Source organism: Globicephala melas, chromosome 6 (genome assembly GCF_963455315.2).
Source record: "Globicephala melas chromosome 6, mGloMel1.2, whole genome shotgun sequence".
NCBI classification, from domain to species: Eukaryota; Metazoa; Chordata; class Mammalia; order Artiodactyla; family Delphinidae; genus Globicephala; species Globicephala melas.
In genome coordinates, this window is record NC_083319.1 from 20,416,061 (window position 1) to 20,432,201 (window position 16,141).

The 16,141-nt window shown below is 45.2% G+C and overlaps 1 protein-coding gene across 12 annotated transcripts in view; it reads right to left on the reverse strand.

Annotated features, from left to right (window-relative positions):
• The window catches only part of ZNF618 (zinc finger protein 618), a 184,354-nt gene extending 168,835 nt beyond the window's left edge, over positions 1 to 15,519 (reverse strand). For all 12 annotated transcript variants that reach the window (XM_030858916.2, XM_030858923.2, XM_030858922.2 and 9 more), the window contains exon 1: positions 15,398 to 15,519. In XM_030858916.2, the coding sequence (XP_030714776.1) occupies positions 15,398 to 15,430 (33 nt within the window). In that variant the 5' untranslated portion in view covers positions 15,431 to 15,519. The remainder of the gene's footprint in view (positions 1 to 15,397) is intronic.
• Between the last annotated feature and the right edge of the window lie 622 nt (positions 15,520 to 16,141).

Below are 16,141 nucleotides of genomic sequence, written 5' to 3' on the forward strand. Positions count from 1 at the left end.
ACTGCCAATCTCCTGGTAGAAACGTAACTGATACCACCTGTAGAATGTGAATATGCTGTGATTCAGCATATGTGAGTGATGCCGAGGAGATCACCATACAAATGAACGTAAAATCACACGTAAAAAGATTAGAAATAACCAAAATCCTACAGGCGCTAAATCTGAGGACACACACACGGTGGAAATACAACGCAGTCAGTAAAATAATAAACAAATTTACTGATGAAAAAAAGATATCAATGAGTTTAAAAAGAAAAAAGCAGGCTACTGAACAGCATGAAGAATACAGTCCCATTTCTATAAATATTTACCTAGATATTTAAATATGCAGAGAGATGACTTGAATAATGTCCATCAAAATATGAACAGTGGTAGGATTTGGGGTGATTTTTTTAAAGAATAATCACGTTTTTCTAAACTGCTTGTTTTTATAATGATTTTTTTTTATAATCAGGAAACAAAAGAACCTATTTTCACTTAGAAAAAAAATAGAAGCGTAGAACCAACTCTTGGACAGCCATTTCATACTCAGAAACAGAATGGAGATAACCAGGGACAGTGTGATCAGGAAGTCCTGAGTTTCCATTCTGGCTCTGACACTAATTAGCTGAATGACCCTGGGCAAGTTACTTCCCTGTGCCTTGGTTTCCTCACGAGTAAATAAAGATGATAATAATTCTATGTTACGGAGTTATTTTGGGGATAAAAAGACTAACACTGAGTAGGGTCTCAATAAACATTAGTTTCATTCTCCCCTTGAGTTTGTTATTGAAAGCACCTAGCTGTCCCTGGCTCATATCAGATGCTCAAAATGTGCTGGGTGACTGAATGGGATGCATGGATAAGCAGATAGTCATGAGGAAGGACAGATGTCCAAAGGAAGGAAAGATGAAATGGGTGGATGAGTGGGTCAGTAGAGAGAAGGATGAATATGTGAAGAGCTAGCTAGACAGATGGGTTGGTGAGTAGACAAATGGAATGTCAGCCTGTGTTTTCCAAAGAGCCACATCAATATATATTCTATCCTACATACTCAACGTGACGTTGACACAACTCCATGGAGAGGTGGAGTTTATGTCTCTCCCCTTGAACTGGGGCACACTTTTATAATTGCCTCAACCAACAGACTGACGTGGAAGTTGTGCTGCATGATGTCTCAGGTTAAATCATTCCAGGAGATGCTGCATCTGTTTGGCGCTATGTCTTCATAGGACATGAGCCTTCAGAGCCTCAAGGTGCCATGTAGAAGTCCAGCCAAGTATCTCTATGCTGGAGAGACCACATGGAGATAAATGGAAAGACAGGTGGATTAGATAAACAGATAGATTAGATAGATGTAGATTAGATACACAGATGGACAGATTGGATAGATATAGGTATATCAAGTAGATAGATGGATGGATAGAAAAATAGATAGATACATAAATAGATACACAGATAGATAAATAAATGGGTGGGGAGGTGGATGGATGATGGATGGATGGGTGCTCCAGGAGCCCCATCTGTTTGAGTCTTCCAAGCCCTGGCTCCAAACAAGAGAGTGGGGAAGCCTTTAAGATGACCCCTGCCCCAGCCACCATCTGGCCACAACTACAGAGAGACCCTGAACCAGACTGACCAGCTGAGTCACTCCCAAATTCCCAACCCACAGAAACCACGAGAGACAAGAAATGATTATTGTTGTTTTAAGCCACTAAGTTCTGGGGTGATGTGTATACAGTAATAGATCTCTAATACAGATGGTGAGATGAGTATATGGGGTAGGAGGAGGGACTGGTGCAGAATAAATAACTTCTCTATGTGGAGCCCTGGAAATTAGCAACATCTTGTCTAGATACCAGGCCTTGTCTTGTATACCCTTCTCTGTGTTCCAACAGCCTCCTGCTTACCTACCTATTACAAGCCTTTCTCACCTCAATTGTTAATACTCCCAAAAGCCAGCACTCCAAGTTCTGACTCTCTAATTAATAGGGAAGGGAAGGTCAGGGAACGGGAGGGGAGGGGAGGACGGGGCGGGGGGAGGGAAGGACCACCTAGTCTAAGCCCTTATATTGTATAGTAGGGGAAACTGAGACCCAATGAGGGAAAAGAGATTCCCCAAACCACAGCAGAGTTAGAAGCAGGGCTCAGAGTAGAGCCCATGGTTCCTGCCCTAAAGCCCAGGGCTCTTTCTCCTCCAAAAGCCTGTGGGCTCCAGCTATCCCCAAGTTTGAGTCCTGCCTCCACCACTCACTGCCTGTGACAGTGGTCCCATCAGGGCAGCAAGCGATGTTGCAGGCCCTGGCTGGGATGTGCCAGAGCTCTTGGCTCCAAGCATACCTTACATCTGTCTGGGCATAAATTTGCATTCTGAATCCAGGAGGCCCCGATTCCAAGTATGTCAAATGTAATTAATTAGAGCAAACCTTCTGCAACTGTTTTCAAATGCGGTGTTAAAGGCTCTGTGTGCATGAAACACATAGACCGGGTCCACCGAGGCGCGCTGGGAGCTGAGGAACGGGAGACAGCAAGTGCTGTACCCAGGTCCTCAGAGTGGGGAGGGCAAGTTCCCATGACACAACAGTTCAGGACAACCCCCTCACGGTGAGGTTTAGAGCAGGGCATGGGCAGCGCATCTAAGGAGCTGGATTCAGGGCGCAGCCAATCACCAACTCCACATCTTGGTTACTTCACTTTCCTCAAAGGGCTGTTGAGAGCCTGGAATTTGGCATCCATCTGAATTTGAATCCAACTGCCCCCTACAAGCTGTGTGCCCTTGGGCAATTCCATTCACCTCTGAACCTCAATTCTCTCAAAAAAGGGGAGGGAAGGGGGAGGGGAGGGGAGGGGAGAAGAGAAGAGAAGAGAAGAGAGAAGAGAAGAGGGAAGAAAAGAAAAGAAAAGAGGCTTCCCTGGTGGCGCAGTGGTTGAGGGTCCGCCTGCCGATGCACGGGACGCGGGTTCGTGCCCCGGTCGGGGAAGATCCCACATGCCGCAGAGCGGCTGGGCCCGTGAGCCATGGCCGCTGAGCCTGCGCGTCCAGAGCCTGTGCTCCGCAACGGGAGAGGCCCGCGTACAGCAAAAAAAAAAAAAAAAAAGAAAAGCAAAGAAAAATCCCTACTTTCCAGGGTGATTGTATTAAATGAGATAACAGATGTTAAATGCTTAGCCCAGTGCCTGGCATATAACAAGCCAACAAATGTGCAATGATTATAGCTCAAGACAGACAAATTCTACTTTGCAAAAATCAAATGAGATAAATAAGAATGCTAAACTTCAGTCTTTTGACAGAAAGAGTTCCTGATCAAAGAAAAAAAAATTGTAAGGCTGAATTTCCAACACATAGCTCAAGCTCCTTTCAAACCACTAAGAGCAGGAGTACGAGGCTGGGAAGTTAGACCTGGGTTCAAGTTTAGCTTTGCCGCTCCCTGCAAGGTTAGTCACCCTCCTCCAGGTCTCTCCGCCAGGGGAGCTAGGTAACCTCCCCACCCTGCCAACTCTGTCCACTCTGGTTATATGCCCTCTGGGTTTTCTAGAAGCCTTGCTTTCTAAATCATTACAGGGAGCAGACCTGTCTTCGTAAAAGAATGGCTTCCAGCCCCCCAGGACCCAAAATCCATAGCCCCTATGGATTTAAAATTTTATGGGTTTAAAAACCCATAAAAACCTGGGTTTTTATCCCCATACCAGCCCCGAACTGTACTGATTCAAAAAGACCCTAGTTAAAGACTCAAAAGACTGACATTTTTTGGCAATCAGAGAAATTGTCAGGGGTAATCTTTTAGATTTGTTTTTGCTCATCTTGTTAGGTTTACTTTCTTCCAAAGTGTTTAATTAATGTTTAGGGGAATGGATAAGCAAAGTGGGAAGCAGTTTAATTTTTTTCCCCATGAATTACTAGTATCTCTCTCTCTCTCTGTCCCTCTCTCAAGTTCCCCATTACCCCTCCATTTTAACCACCTAGTCATGATGATACCTACACCACTACATCATCTTTCCTTCTCAATCCCAAACTCTTGAGTCTTGTAGTCTGTCCAGTGACCTGATGAAGCTGCCCTGTGACCTGACCCTGAGCAAGCTACTCCCCCCCTCTCTGGGGGATGCAGGTTGCCTTAGATCAGCACAGTCCAACAGGAATGTAATATAAACCACATAGGTAATTTCAAATTTTCTAGTAGCCACATTGTAAACAATGAAAATAAAAGCAAGCAAAATTAATTTTAATAACATATCTTATTTAACACAATATATAAAATGCTATCATTTCAACCTGTAAACCGTATTTTAAAAATAATGACTGAGGGCTTCCCTGGTGGCGCAGTGGTTGAGAGTCCGCCTGCCGATGCAGGGGACGCGGGTTCGTGCCCCGGTCCGGGAGGATCCCACGTGCCGTGGAGCGGCTGGGCCCGTGAGCCACGGCCGCTGAGCCTGCGCGTCCGGAGCCTGTGCTCCGCAACGGGAGAGACCACAACAGTGAGAGGCCCGCGTACCGCAAACTGAGATCTTCTACAGTCATTTTTTTCCTACTAAGTCTTTAAGATCCAGACCTAGAGAAGACATAATTATAATTCAATAAAAAATAAATAAAAAAAATAAAACCCAGTGTGAATCTTACACTTAACAGCGCAACTCAATTTAGGCTAACCACATTACAAGTGCCCAACAGCCACATGCGGCTAGTGGTCACCAATACATACTGGATAATACAGACTTAAGTAATCTCCATGAGCCCTTTTAGCTCTAGACTCCTCTGATGCAAAAAGACTAGCCTCCCGACAAATTCCACCTCAAGCTAGTAGCACTCCAGGGAAGTTTTCCTTCCCTGAGGCCTCATTTCAGGCCAGTTTAAGTTTTATCTCAGATCAGTTTCACTTTCTGCTTTTCCAGCATACATTGTAAGAAACACCCACATAATGTACTTACATTTTTATAGTTATTTTTCCCCAGTTGATGAAATTAAAAAAAAATATCTCCAGCATCCAAAAATGTCTTCATCTATTCTCTCCGGGTATTCCAAGGGCTCTGGCTATGTTCACTTGTCTCGCAAAATTCTGAGCCCAAAATAAAACAGAACACAAACTCCCTGCAAAATTTCACCTGATAAAAATTCCCATTCTCAATTCTCTGTAAGAATGTTGGGGCTGGTGAGAATTTGTCCAGGAGGAGGCTCAAAGCTGAGAGGTAGAATGGCTAGCCCCTCAGGCATGCTGTCTTGGACAATAACACATCCAGAAAGGGAGCCAAAACAGCTTCTGACTTTTAATGTTACCAGCAAACTGCAAGCCAGGGGCTTGCTGAGGGATACTCAGACTTCCTCCACTTGGTAGGAGTCATTTCCACCCATGGGGGAGATATGAGATTTTGTTTCTCCCTGGATCCCCCCCAGGACCAGGGCTGGCCCCTGGGAATCAGAGATTCCATCCCTGAAACAGAACTCGCTTCACTAGAAAGCAAGTGTTCCTGTGTTTTCTATAGCAGACTGGGGAGCGGAGTATCACCTGACTCCATTTTTTCTCTTTAGCTTATATGTGAAGCCTCCTTATGCTTTGTCAGCCAAAATATTTATATCATTTTTCTGTTGACTCAATACCATCCTCACCTCAGTCTCCCTCCTTTCCTTTTTAAGAAAAGGAGTTGTCACCAACACGTTTCTCCAGCTCTGCCCTGTTTATGAAGCATTTTTGAGTCCGTTAACACATGGGATGCTTGCAAGAAGCCTGTGAGGGGTACACAAATAGGCTGTTCTCCCACTTCGCAGATTAACAAACAGAGGGTACACTGGGGTGGGCAGACCCCAGTGCCTTCTAGGGCGCAGCAGGTCACATACAGGATCGAAATCAGAGGAGGTTGGAAACTGACTCAAAACAGGAGAACACATACACTGCAAACGCTGAAAAGTTCTGAACTTTTTAAACCTTAGGCCAGCAAATCAAATCAAATAAAAAAGATAAGGGGCCAATTCACCTTGTGGGCACCCATCTGTGACTCTGGGTTTATACAATCTACCCAACAGGGCACTAATAATTAGTGATTAATGCTAGTTATAAAAATTAACACATATAAAATAAAAACAAAACAAAATAACCCACACGTAGGGCTTCAGAGTTTAAAAAGCATTTTTAAATATGCTGTCTCATTTCACTCCTTTGAAGATTATGTCCATCTCAGGTCCCAGATGTAGAAATTAAGATGCCCAGGGACTGAGGAACCCGATTATGGTCTTAGAATGTAACCTGTCATAAACCCACGTGGTCATCCAGGAACCCCAGGGCCTGCCCTGCCCCTCTGCCACGTCACCTATAGCACAGGAGTGAGAGAGCGGGCAACACCACCCAACCCAGTGGCCCAGCCACTGCATCTCCCCTTTGATCACTCAGGGATCAGACACAGAAGCAGGTTATCCAGCCCTGCTTTGATGACAACCCCAAGGGTATCTAATTATAACAGGGAAGGGAGGAGTCAAGATCCTCTCACTATTTCTCAAGAACAAATTAATTCCTTTTGACATAGTATATGTGCAAAGAGTAGGAAAAGCACTGGTTGAGGAATTAAGAAATCTGAGGCTTGAAGTAGCTCCGCCTATTCACAGAGGTTCTGGGCAAGTAACTCCACCTCTCTTCCCAGGTATGTGTATTTGTGTGTGTGTGTGTGTGTGTGTATGACTAGATCAGAAATGACAAATTGGCTTCATGTGGTAGCATCATAGTAAGAAGGGCTCTGAGGCCACTGGCCAGATTCAATGGAAAAGACTGCCATGATTGATTAGCAATGTCTGCCACAGGCTTAAATTTGGGGAGTGGCGGCATGCATATTACTTATTTACCATCCCTGGATTAGATGTACAAATAACATGCTGCAAGTGAAAAGCACTTTGCCCTTTACAAAGCTTACTTTCTCCCATCCCTCGCAACTTTTCACAAGAACCCTGTGCCACACTTATTATCTTCATCATCATCATTATCATCATCACCACCTTACAGATACGGAAAACAAAGTGTTAATACTTTGACAAAGATCACAATATGACTAAGTAGGGGAGCAGAGAGGGGAGCGGAGCCTTGTCCCTTCAACTTCAATCGCTTTGTTCTACCCTTGGAAATGTCCAGCTGGTGTTCTGCCACTGGTAGGACAGCTCATCCATGTGACCATACAGAAGGGACCACCTGTTCACAAGGCTTCACCTCCCTCCCACTGGTTACTTCTGCCTTATAGAGAAGGGGCCCCAGCAAGACACAAAAGGAAAGGGGTGCTAATTCAGAGTTCCGGATGCTTCTTCCCAAGGCGAAGTTCCGGCCTCACTGTACAGGTGGAGAAGCCAAACCCAGAGATAAGTGAGGTTAAAAAAAAAGGGCAGAGGGACTTCCCTGGTGGCGCAGTGGTTAAGAATCCGCCTGCCAACGCAGGGGACATGGGTTCAAGCCCTGGTCCGGGAAGATCCCACATGCCACAGAGCAACTAAGCCCGTGCGCCACAACTACTGAGCCTGCACTCTAGAGCCCACGAGCCACAACTACTGAGCCTGCGTGCCTAGAGCCCGTGCACTGCAACAGATAAGTCACCGCAGTGAGAAGCCCACACACGGCAACGAAGAATAGCTCCGGCTCGCCACAACTAGAGAAAGCCCAGGCGTAGCAATGAAGACCCAACGCAGCCAATAAATAGATAAACAGACAGATAGATAAATAAATAAATAAAAATTCTAAAAAGAAAAAGGGCAGAATTGGAAGTCCCTAATGTCACAGTCCACCCCACCAGGAACAGGACACTCTACATCCTCAATTCCAAGGTGCCTTAGACTGTTAGATACACCATCGATTTTATAATAGCTTTTTGAGACAAAAAAAAAAAAGAGGGAGAAATAGTGCTCTAACAGAACACATCTACTGTAAAACACATGCCAATTTCAGAAATATGAAAATGTGGGAACTTGACCATTGAGGAAATACGGGATCCTGTGCTCACCTGCTGAGCTGGGCCATAAAGTGTTAACGATGACAGCATTTTCAAAAACTTACAGAAAAAAAAATTAAGCAAATAAACAGAACATTCTCAGTTTTTTCCCATAAATTTTCCCTGAATCTTTGGCATGTGCAAACGGGAATCCGACCAAAGGTGGGGTCTGGTTGAACATCAAATCACACACTTAGCTACTTCACATCTAAGGGGCCCATGTGACCAGCTGTTCTGCAAACAGCCCCCTGAAGTCCAACTCCAGGGCCCATGGCCAAGACCAGCTCCTAGAGCAAGGACGGGGTATTGTCAAGTCCCTCCACCTCAAGGCACACCCCCCTTTTCCACCTCCTTAGACATGCTGGGTCCCATTTGCCATACCTGCAAATCTGGATGATAACCCCAGATGCCCCCCAACCATTTTAAGGAAATGGTTTACACAACAGGAGCGAAGGGGGATGAGGAACTTTTAAAAAATTCTCCACAGCATGTAAAGTCAAAGGAGCCATCCAAGGAGCCCTCTCTGATTTATTATTCCAAGGGAGCTGTGGGCTTCAGAGCCGGCTCTAAGAAAATCCATTTTCTTAGGTAAAGAAAACAAAACACTGGTGTTGACCAAATGTCCAAACCCAAAACTGGTCACCTACTCTTCACTAGACCCAAATCTAGATGATCTGAGTTTTTTCCAAAAAATCACATTAAGTCATCAGACATTTATTGAGCTGCTGCTCCGTGCCAGACCCTAAAATGAGTAACCCATGACCTCTGCCCTCAAGGAACTCACAAGCCGGCTGGCGAGACAGAAATGCGAACAACCGACTCTCATCTGTGGGCCCAGAGTATCTGCAAAGTACTGCAGTTTGGGGAGGCTCGAGGAGTCTCCACAGAAGGGGACATGCAGGTAGGTCTCAAGGGGGGTAGGGGGTCTGGTTTCTCATGGAGCAGAGACAAAGGAGGGAAAGGGCACAAGAGACAGAAGGCCCAGTATGAGCACAAGCTCAATGGTAGACAGTTCACGACAAATTAAGATTTGTCCCTTTAAACACTGTGCCACAGGCTTTGAAACAAATCCAGAAATACCTGGAGGAGCCAGAGCATCCCTGAAATGAAAGCATTGAGACCACTTTTGACAAGAAAGATGTGTACGGTCCAAGGGATGTCTCTTCCTAGTCTGTTCTAAAATAAAGCAACAACCAAAAAAGTGTACATTTTCTGTTGTTACCTAGCTCTGCCTATTAAAGATAAGTCATCAAGTTTCCAGAACTACCAAAACTCTTGTCACTGGGACTCAATCTCCCCAAATGGAGACCACTGGGTCAGGCATTACTGACATGTACTGACCACCCTTCTAAGAACAACCTTCTAAGGACTGGCTGGATGCAACACATGAATTGCTTCATTTAATCATAGAACAACCTTTCAAGGTCAAGATTATTACCCCCCTTTTTCCAGATGCAGAAGCTGTGGCTCCGAACCCGGAGGTGACTTTCCCAAAGTAACATAACGCCAACCACACAATGAGGCTGGATTTTAAACTCTGGTCTGGCTGACCCCAAAATCACCTTTCCATTTCACCAACTGGGGGAGGTGTCAGAAATTTTCTATGCTTCTAACTTAAGGCCTATCCTAGGGGGATTTCATGGTGGTTTTTGCCCCTGGATCTCCCCCCACGCCGAGGACCCCAACCCTGGTCCTACCCGCCTGCTGTCTTCTTCCAACTTAATCCTTCTTTCAGGCAATACTTTATTAAAACCCACCTCTTACAACAGCCTCCTGTACTTCTTGACTTCAACGGCACACATGCTGAGACACAACATTCTGGAGTTGCTAGTCATCATCTGTCACTTTTAACTAAAGCGTTCTGGCCTAACCTTGGCAGAAGACTGCTTTGAGACAAATAAAAGGGAGGCGTGGACCACTTTAGCCAGAAGAGGCTAAATGGATGGAACGTATCACCTCTACAGGCTGAAATGCCTCAGAGCATCGAGGGTTCAGGAACGAAGTCCCACCAGCAAACACCAAGAGCTTTCAAAGATGTGTCATAACCTTTTGAGGCCACCCAGTGACAACAACGAGATGGAACATCGGTCTGGCCCTGTGCTATCCAATATAGAAGCCACTAGCCACATGTGGCTACTGAGCTCATGAAATATGACTAGTCAGAAAAGACTTAATATCCCCCCAAAGAATGTAAAATAGCACATTAATAATTTTTATGCTAATGAATACTGAAATGATAGCATTGCAGATATACTTTGGGTTAAATAAACTATATTATTAAAATTAATTTCACCTGCTTCTTTTTAGTTTTTTTAAAGTGTTACCAGAAAATTTTATTTATTTTTGTTGTTTTTTGTTTTGTTTTGGCCATGCCGCACGGCATGCAGGATCTTAGTTCCCAGACCAGGGATTGAACCCGTGCCCCCTGCAGTGGAAGCACAGAGTCCCTCCAGGGAATTCCCCAGAAAATTTTAAATGACATATGTGACTCACATTTGTGGCTCAAATTATATTTCGATTGGACAGTGCTGGCCTGACACATTTAAAAGATGAGGAGACGAAGACAGCAATTCTAGAGTTTTTAGGAAGGGCACACACACAAAAATATAGACATTCGCTCAGAGTCTGATTGGACTTTAAATATAGCACAAACATGAACTCTTTAACTCCACAAAAATTCCTCTGGCAATCTGAAGTAAAAGTGAGGAATGAAAGTAACTGGGGCTGCTTCTCCCTCCCACCAAGACAGGGATCCCACGCTACTAAAGTCTCCATTCCAGCCACAGAATCTGGCAAAGATGCTGTTTCACTGTGGACGTACAGAGCACCTGTCCTTCCCATCTCATTCAAGGCCAACAAGCTGAGGTGTGTGCCTGACTGCCATGTAGCTGAGACTTCTTCACAGCTGGCCCTTCAGGCAGGCTCAACCAGGGGACAAAACATGTGGCCCAGGGCACCTACCCCACAGGGTTCATGTGAAAGTCAACTGGGATAATAAATAAGAAGATAAAGTGTAAACAGCAACGTGCGATGTTCTTGGAGCACATCACTGTCGGTCATCTAGACCAGTATCTGTCAAACTCTTTTAACCGTGACTCACGGTAGGACTTACATTTATCATGCACATACATTGGCATATGTAAATAAAACTGAAGTTTCATGAGACAACACTTACCTTCAATACATAGCTATGCCTCTGCTAGTTCGTGTTCCCCTGTATTCTATTCTATTCTTTTTTTTTTTAATGCTGATTGTGACCCACTAAATTGATTTTACAACCCGCCTAGGTATGGTGAATAAGAGGTACACTCCCCACTCTGTGATGGACACTGCTATTTGATCACTGCACCCCACTCTCCAGAATATGGGAGTCCAGATGTGACCTCAGAATCCTTCTCAACACAGTGATCCAGGCAGCTGTAGCCCATTGCTTGGAGTCAGAATCAGAGAAGAAAACTATTTATTAATATCTTTGTTTTGATCCAAAGCTCTCATATGACAAATGCAAAAACTGAGGCTCAGGAGGAAAAAGTGGTTTGTCCAAGGTCATACAGCAAGACTTTGGGAGAGCTAGGGCACCTGTGTACCCACAAAGCCACTTCACCTGCCATCACCAGGGAGGAGACACATGAAAAAATTTCCAAATTTCACCATGACCATGAAAAGTCAGCCTATACATCCAGTGAAACACACAAGGAAATTCTCATCACCCCACCAAGGAGAAGACATGAGGATTCTGAGGTCAGAGGAAGCAGCAAGCCCAGAGCTGAGTCAAAGGTGGGGGCAGTGGGCGGGGAAATTGTGTCTGACAATGGAGGAGTCTTTAAACTCTGTTTCTCAAACGAAACAAACCATTGGCTATTTATTTTCTAGGACCAGAGAGAGGTCACACTTACACTGACCAGCCATCTTTGTTGCTTTCCTTCTGCAAAAGCAAGAGCCCTTGTTCAAGTTCACCTCTGTGCAGGGCTGAAAGTATAAGCAAACCCTTCTTCTTAGCTTGGTCCAAAGTCAAGCTATAAAGCAAGCCCTTGAAATTTCAAACCTTATTAGAAAAAAAAAAAAAACCTCCTTAGGCAGAAAAGCAAAACATTAATAAGAGTCTCCTCTGTGAAACTGAGCATAAATGATCTTTCACCAAAATAACTCGGCCCATCATCAAATTACCACCCCTCAAGTCCAATCTGTCAGATTTTTTGCCCAATATTAAAAAAGAGTTTGGTGAACAGACATGGCCTAACAAAAAAATCGGCTGAAATATCCATTTCTGGTCACACTCCCATCCATGATAGGAGGTGAGAGAGGTATGGCCCAGGTCAGGTCTCAATCCTGAGAGACGCCAATAGAAACAAAAGAAAACTGACCCCGCCCCCAACAGTGCCATCATGCACCTCTATTTCCTTAACAACAAACATGATTCGAATAACCAATTAAAAAAAAAAAAAGAAAGAAAGAAAAAACAGGCCTACAAAACAGAGATGATTTTCAATTTCCAGCCAGGAGTTCCCTTTAAACGACAACACAACAAAATTTCAATAGAATGGAATGAAGGAATCTGAGTTGTGTGTCAGGAGATCCAGGACACACAAAGGAACGTGCTGCAATATTTTTATTCCTTGCACCAGAAATAATCTGTTATCTACAACCCTGACTTTTTCTCAGATGCCCGGTAAGGGTGCCCAACCCACCCCTCCCCAGTCCAGGGCACAGCTCTCCTCCATCACTTGCTAAGCTGGCCCTACTGTCTCATGAGGCCTCCAGAGCCCTTGGAAATTATAAATTCTTTGACCGTCCTAGGCATCGGCCTAAATAATTCAACAGAGAAAAAATTTTTAATTACGCTCTGTTTAAAAAAAAAAAAAAAAAAAAAGCTCATTCCAAATGTCAGAATGTGGCCAGTCAGCCCTGAAGGATTTTGTTACTAAAAAAGTAAAAATCTCCCAAATGCAATGGTGCTGAGGGGTATTGTCGAACCTCTGTCACTGTCAAATACATTTCACATAATTTGTATCCCCTTAGAAAACTGAATTTCCAAAAAACTGGGATGGGAATCCATGGACTGGGGCCATCATTTCTTCTAAGACCAACTGGTGACTGGCGAAAGGGGAGAGGGTTTCCTGTCCTAGCCCTGTGTGACCCATCATCAGGTCCCATCAAGATCCCACTCCACAAATGCTAACAATATTTTCCCCTCCTTCTGGACAGAAAAATTAGAACTTTTTTTTTTTTTTTTTTTTGGTGCAAAATCCCCAGCAAGTTCAGATACTAATTTATCACAAATAACCCTTCAACTTTGGGTAGGTACCTTATTTTCCCCTGTTAAATTTCAATTCAGTCAGTGTTTGTCTTCCCAAAGAAAAAAAAGAAATTGGGGTGGGGGGGTTCACCTTATTTGATTCTTTTGAAGGCCAAAAAACTACATCAAATACTATTTGCACATATGCTTTCATGTTCCAAAGACAAGTACCTTTGGGTTTGGCTTTTGTTTATATTTTGATTTTTTTCCTTGAAGAAAAAATTAAATTTTGATGCTAGAATCAGCTGAATTGGTGTGTTACCCCAGTTTTTCAGCAAAGTAAGTATTCCACTAGAGAAGATGGATAAAAATAAGAATTTTAATCTCCTCTGTTCTTCCCTCTTTTATCTTTCCTTCTTAAGTCACTAAAATTTGTGCTTTTTAAAAAAAAAAAAATCACAGACCCCCCCCCCCACCAATGATCAAGATTAATGGACTTCCCCCCCATTTGAAAGTAATCAAATTTGTGAAAAATACCAAATGTTAATAAACTACCAACCCCACATCACAATCAAAGAGGCTGAAACCAATCCGGCTATTTTTTTTTTCAATAATAAAATTTTCAAATTGGAAGACTGAGCAAGCACACAGAAAGGAAAATTTTCTTCCTACCAAGGATTCCTCAACCCTTGTATTTATCAACTGATTCAGTTGCATGTCATAAAAAATGAGCTTCTGTGAATCCACTGTTAGTTTTTTCATAATAATGTTAATTATGCATATCTTATTTTAATGGCGGTCTCTCCTACAAATCTGTGGGCTACTCAGTTTGTATAATGTAATGAATTTACATTTTTTTTCCACTGAACATTGCTCAGAAAAGGTTTCTGACATTTTCTGGATAAAACAACAACAAAAAAAGAAAAGCCTAGACCTTTCAGGAAACAAAATCAGAAAACAGTCTTAATTATTCCATCAAAACAAAAAAAAATAACACAAAACCCAACAAATGCAGGGAAAAAAAGACAGGATTTCACTCTAACTTTTCCAGTTTCTGTTTTTCTTTAGAACCTTGAGATTCAATTGCAGTAAAACATAAATGAAAAATTTTCTAAAAAACCTACAATTTTTGGGTGTGTCCAAAGCCAACATTTTAGGGTCTATTTTCTCTTTGAAATCCTTCCTTCTTGGAAATAGAAAAACTTTAAATATTGCCAAATGGCAAAATTAGTCTTTTTTGCCCGCTGAGCTAAACAAGTTCCAAATTACAATGAAGTACAATTTCTAATTGCTTCAATAAAGCCAATTCTCCCAGTTTCCCCTAAACTCAACAATTTCCCTCCTTTCCTCAACCCAAATAGTTTTTTTCTCAAACTAAAATGAGTTGGGCGGCCAAATTGACTTTGGTTTTAGAAGGCTTTTTGCTTTCTCCCCTTCAAAAACTGAATTCATTCCAATTCCAGCTTAATTTTCATTTACATATTATCTGGATTTAGCTTCAGAAATAAAAATTGTCTCTATACTCCTGGAAAGATCAAAGTGAAAATTGTCACCCCCAAAAAGAAAAAAAAAGAATCTCTTTCCCCTCCACTGTCTTATAGAGCAAACTTTTGAAAAAATAAGAAATAAAAAATATTTCTTTTCAATTTTAATTTCTTTTTTTATTTACAAAATAGTATCCTCTAGGTGGCGTCGTTTTAATGGGAAAAAACTACCGTTTGAAGAAAAATTAGAAAAAAAATTGAGAAAGGGAAATATGGCCTAAAAAAAAAAACACTGTTGCAAAGACAGAGGACCAGGGGGGAAAGACCTCCCGGGGGGTCATCAGGGACCCCGAGCGCACAGAGGGTCAGGGGGAAATTGCAAATTTAGGGGGGAGGGGGGAGAGCTGGAAGGGGTTGTATTTTTGCAAAATGTGAATTGTCCAAACTGAAATGGCTGCTCTGTTCTCTCGCCGCTTTGTTTTCTGGGCTCCGGTCCGAGCCCGGGGCTGGAGGGGGCGCCGGGTGGGGGCCCCAAAAGACCCCCCCGTCACCCCCACCCTCCTCACACCCCGCGGCGCCCGGGGGGGCTCTCCAGACCCCGACCCTCCCGTTTGCGCCCACAAAAAAGCCCGCAAACGTGCCCAGGCACTTTGCATTTTGCAAATCTTGCAATGAAGTGGCGCAGCGCCCCGGGCCCCGGCCCCCCGGGGTCCCCAGCGCCGTGCATGCCCCCGGCCCCCCGTCGTACCTGCGGAACCGCCGCGCCGCCCGGCTGGTTCATGGGTCCGTGCGGGAGGAGGCGGCCCCGTCGCGTCCTGCTCCTCCCGGGCCGGGCTGCTGGTGCGCGCACAATGCCGCCGCCGCCGCCGCCGCCGCCGCTCCCTCCTCCGCCCGCCCCGCTCAGGCCGGGGGGGCGGGGGCGCTGGGGGCGCGCAGGGGGGGCGCCCGGCCCTCGCCCCCACCCCCGGCCCGCACCCGCCGCCGCCGCCGCCGCCGCAGCCGCCGAGCCGCCCCTCGCGGGCCCGCGGCCGCCCCCCGCCGCCCTGCCCGCCCCCGGGCCGGCCTCGCCGCGCGGCCCGCGAGCTCCGGGCCTCGGCCTCGGCCTCCGCGCCGCCGGCCTCCGCGTCGCACACAAAGCCGGCCGGCCCCCGGACGCGCCGCTCCCGCCCGCCAGCCTGCCCCCGGGCCGCGGCGCACCCGCCCCCCAAACTTTCCCGCGCCGCGCCCCGCTCTCCCCGCGCCTCCCGCACCCGCCCCCCAGCGCCCTCCTGCCCTGCCCCCGCTCTCCAGCCCCTCGGAGAGGTCATTTTCACGTTGGAAGAAAAGTTTGGGGAGCCGCCCCTGGACGGAACACAAGGGGTTAATGGGAACTCCTCGGCTCCCCCCTCCACCCCCCAAAAAATCAGATTGATTTTTTAAATAAAGTTTGAAGAACTGGCCTTATGGAAGAATCGGAAGGCTCAATGGGGATATTCTTATTGCCCCTGCAACC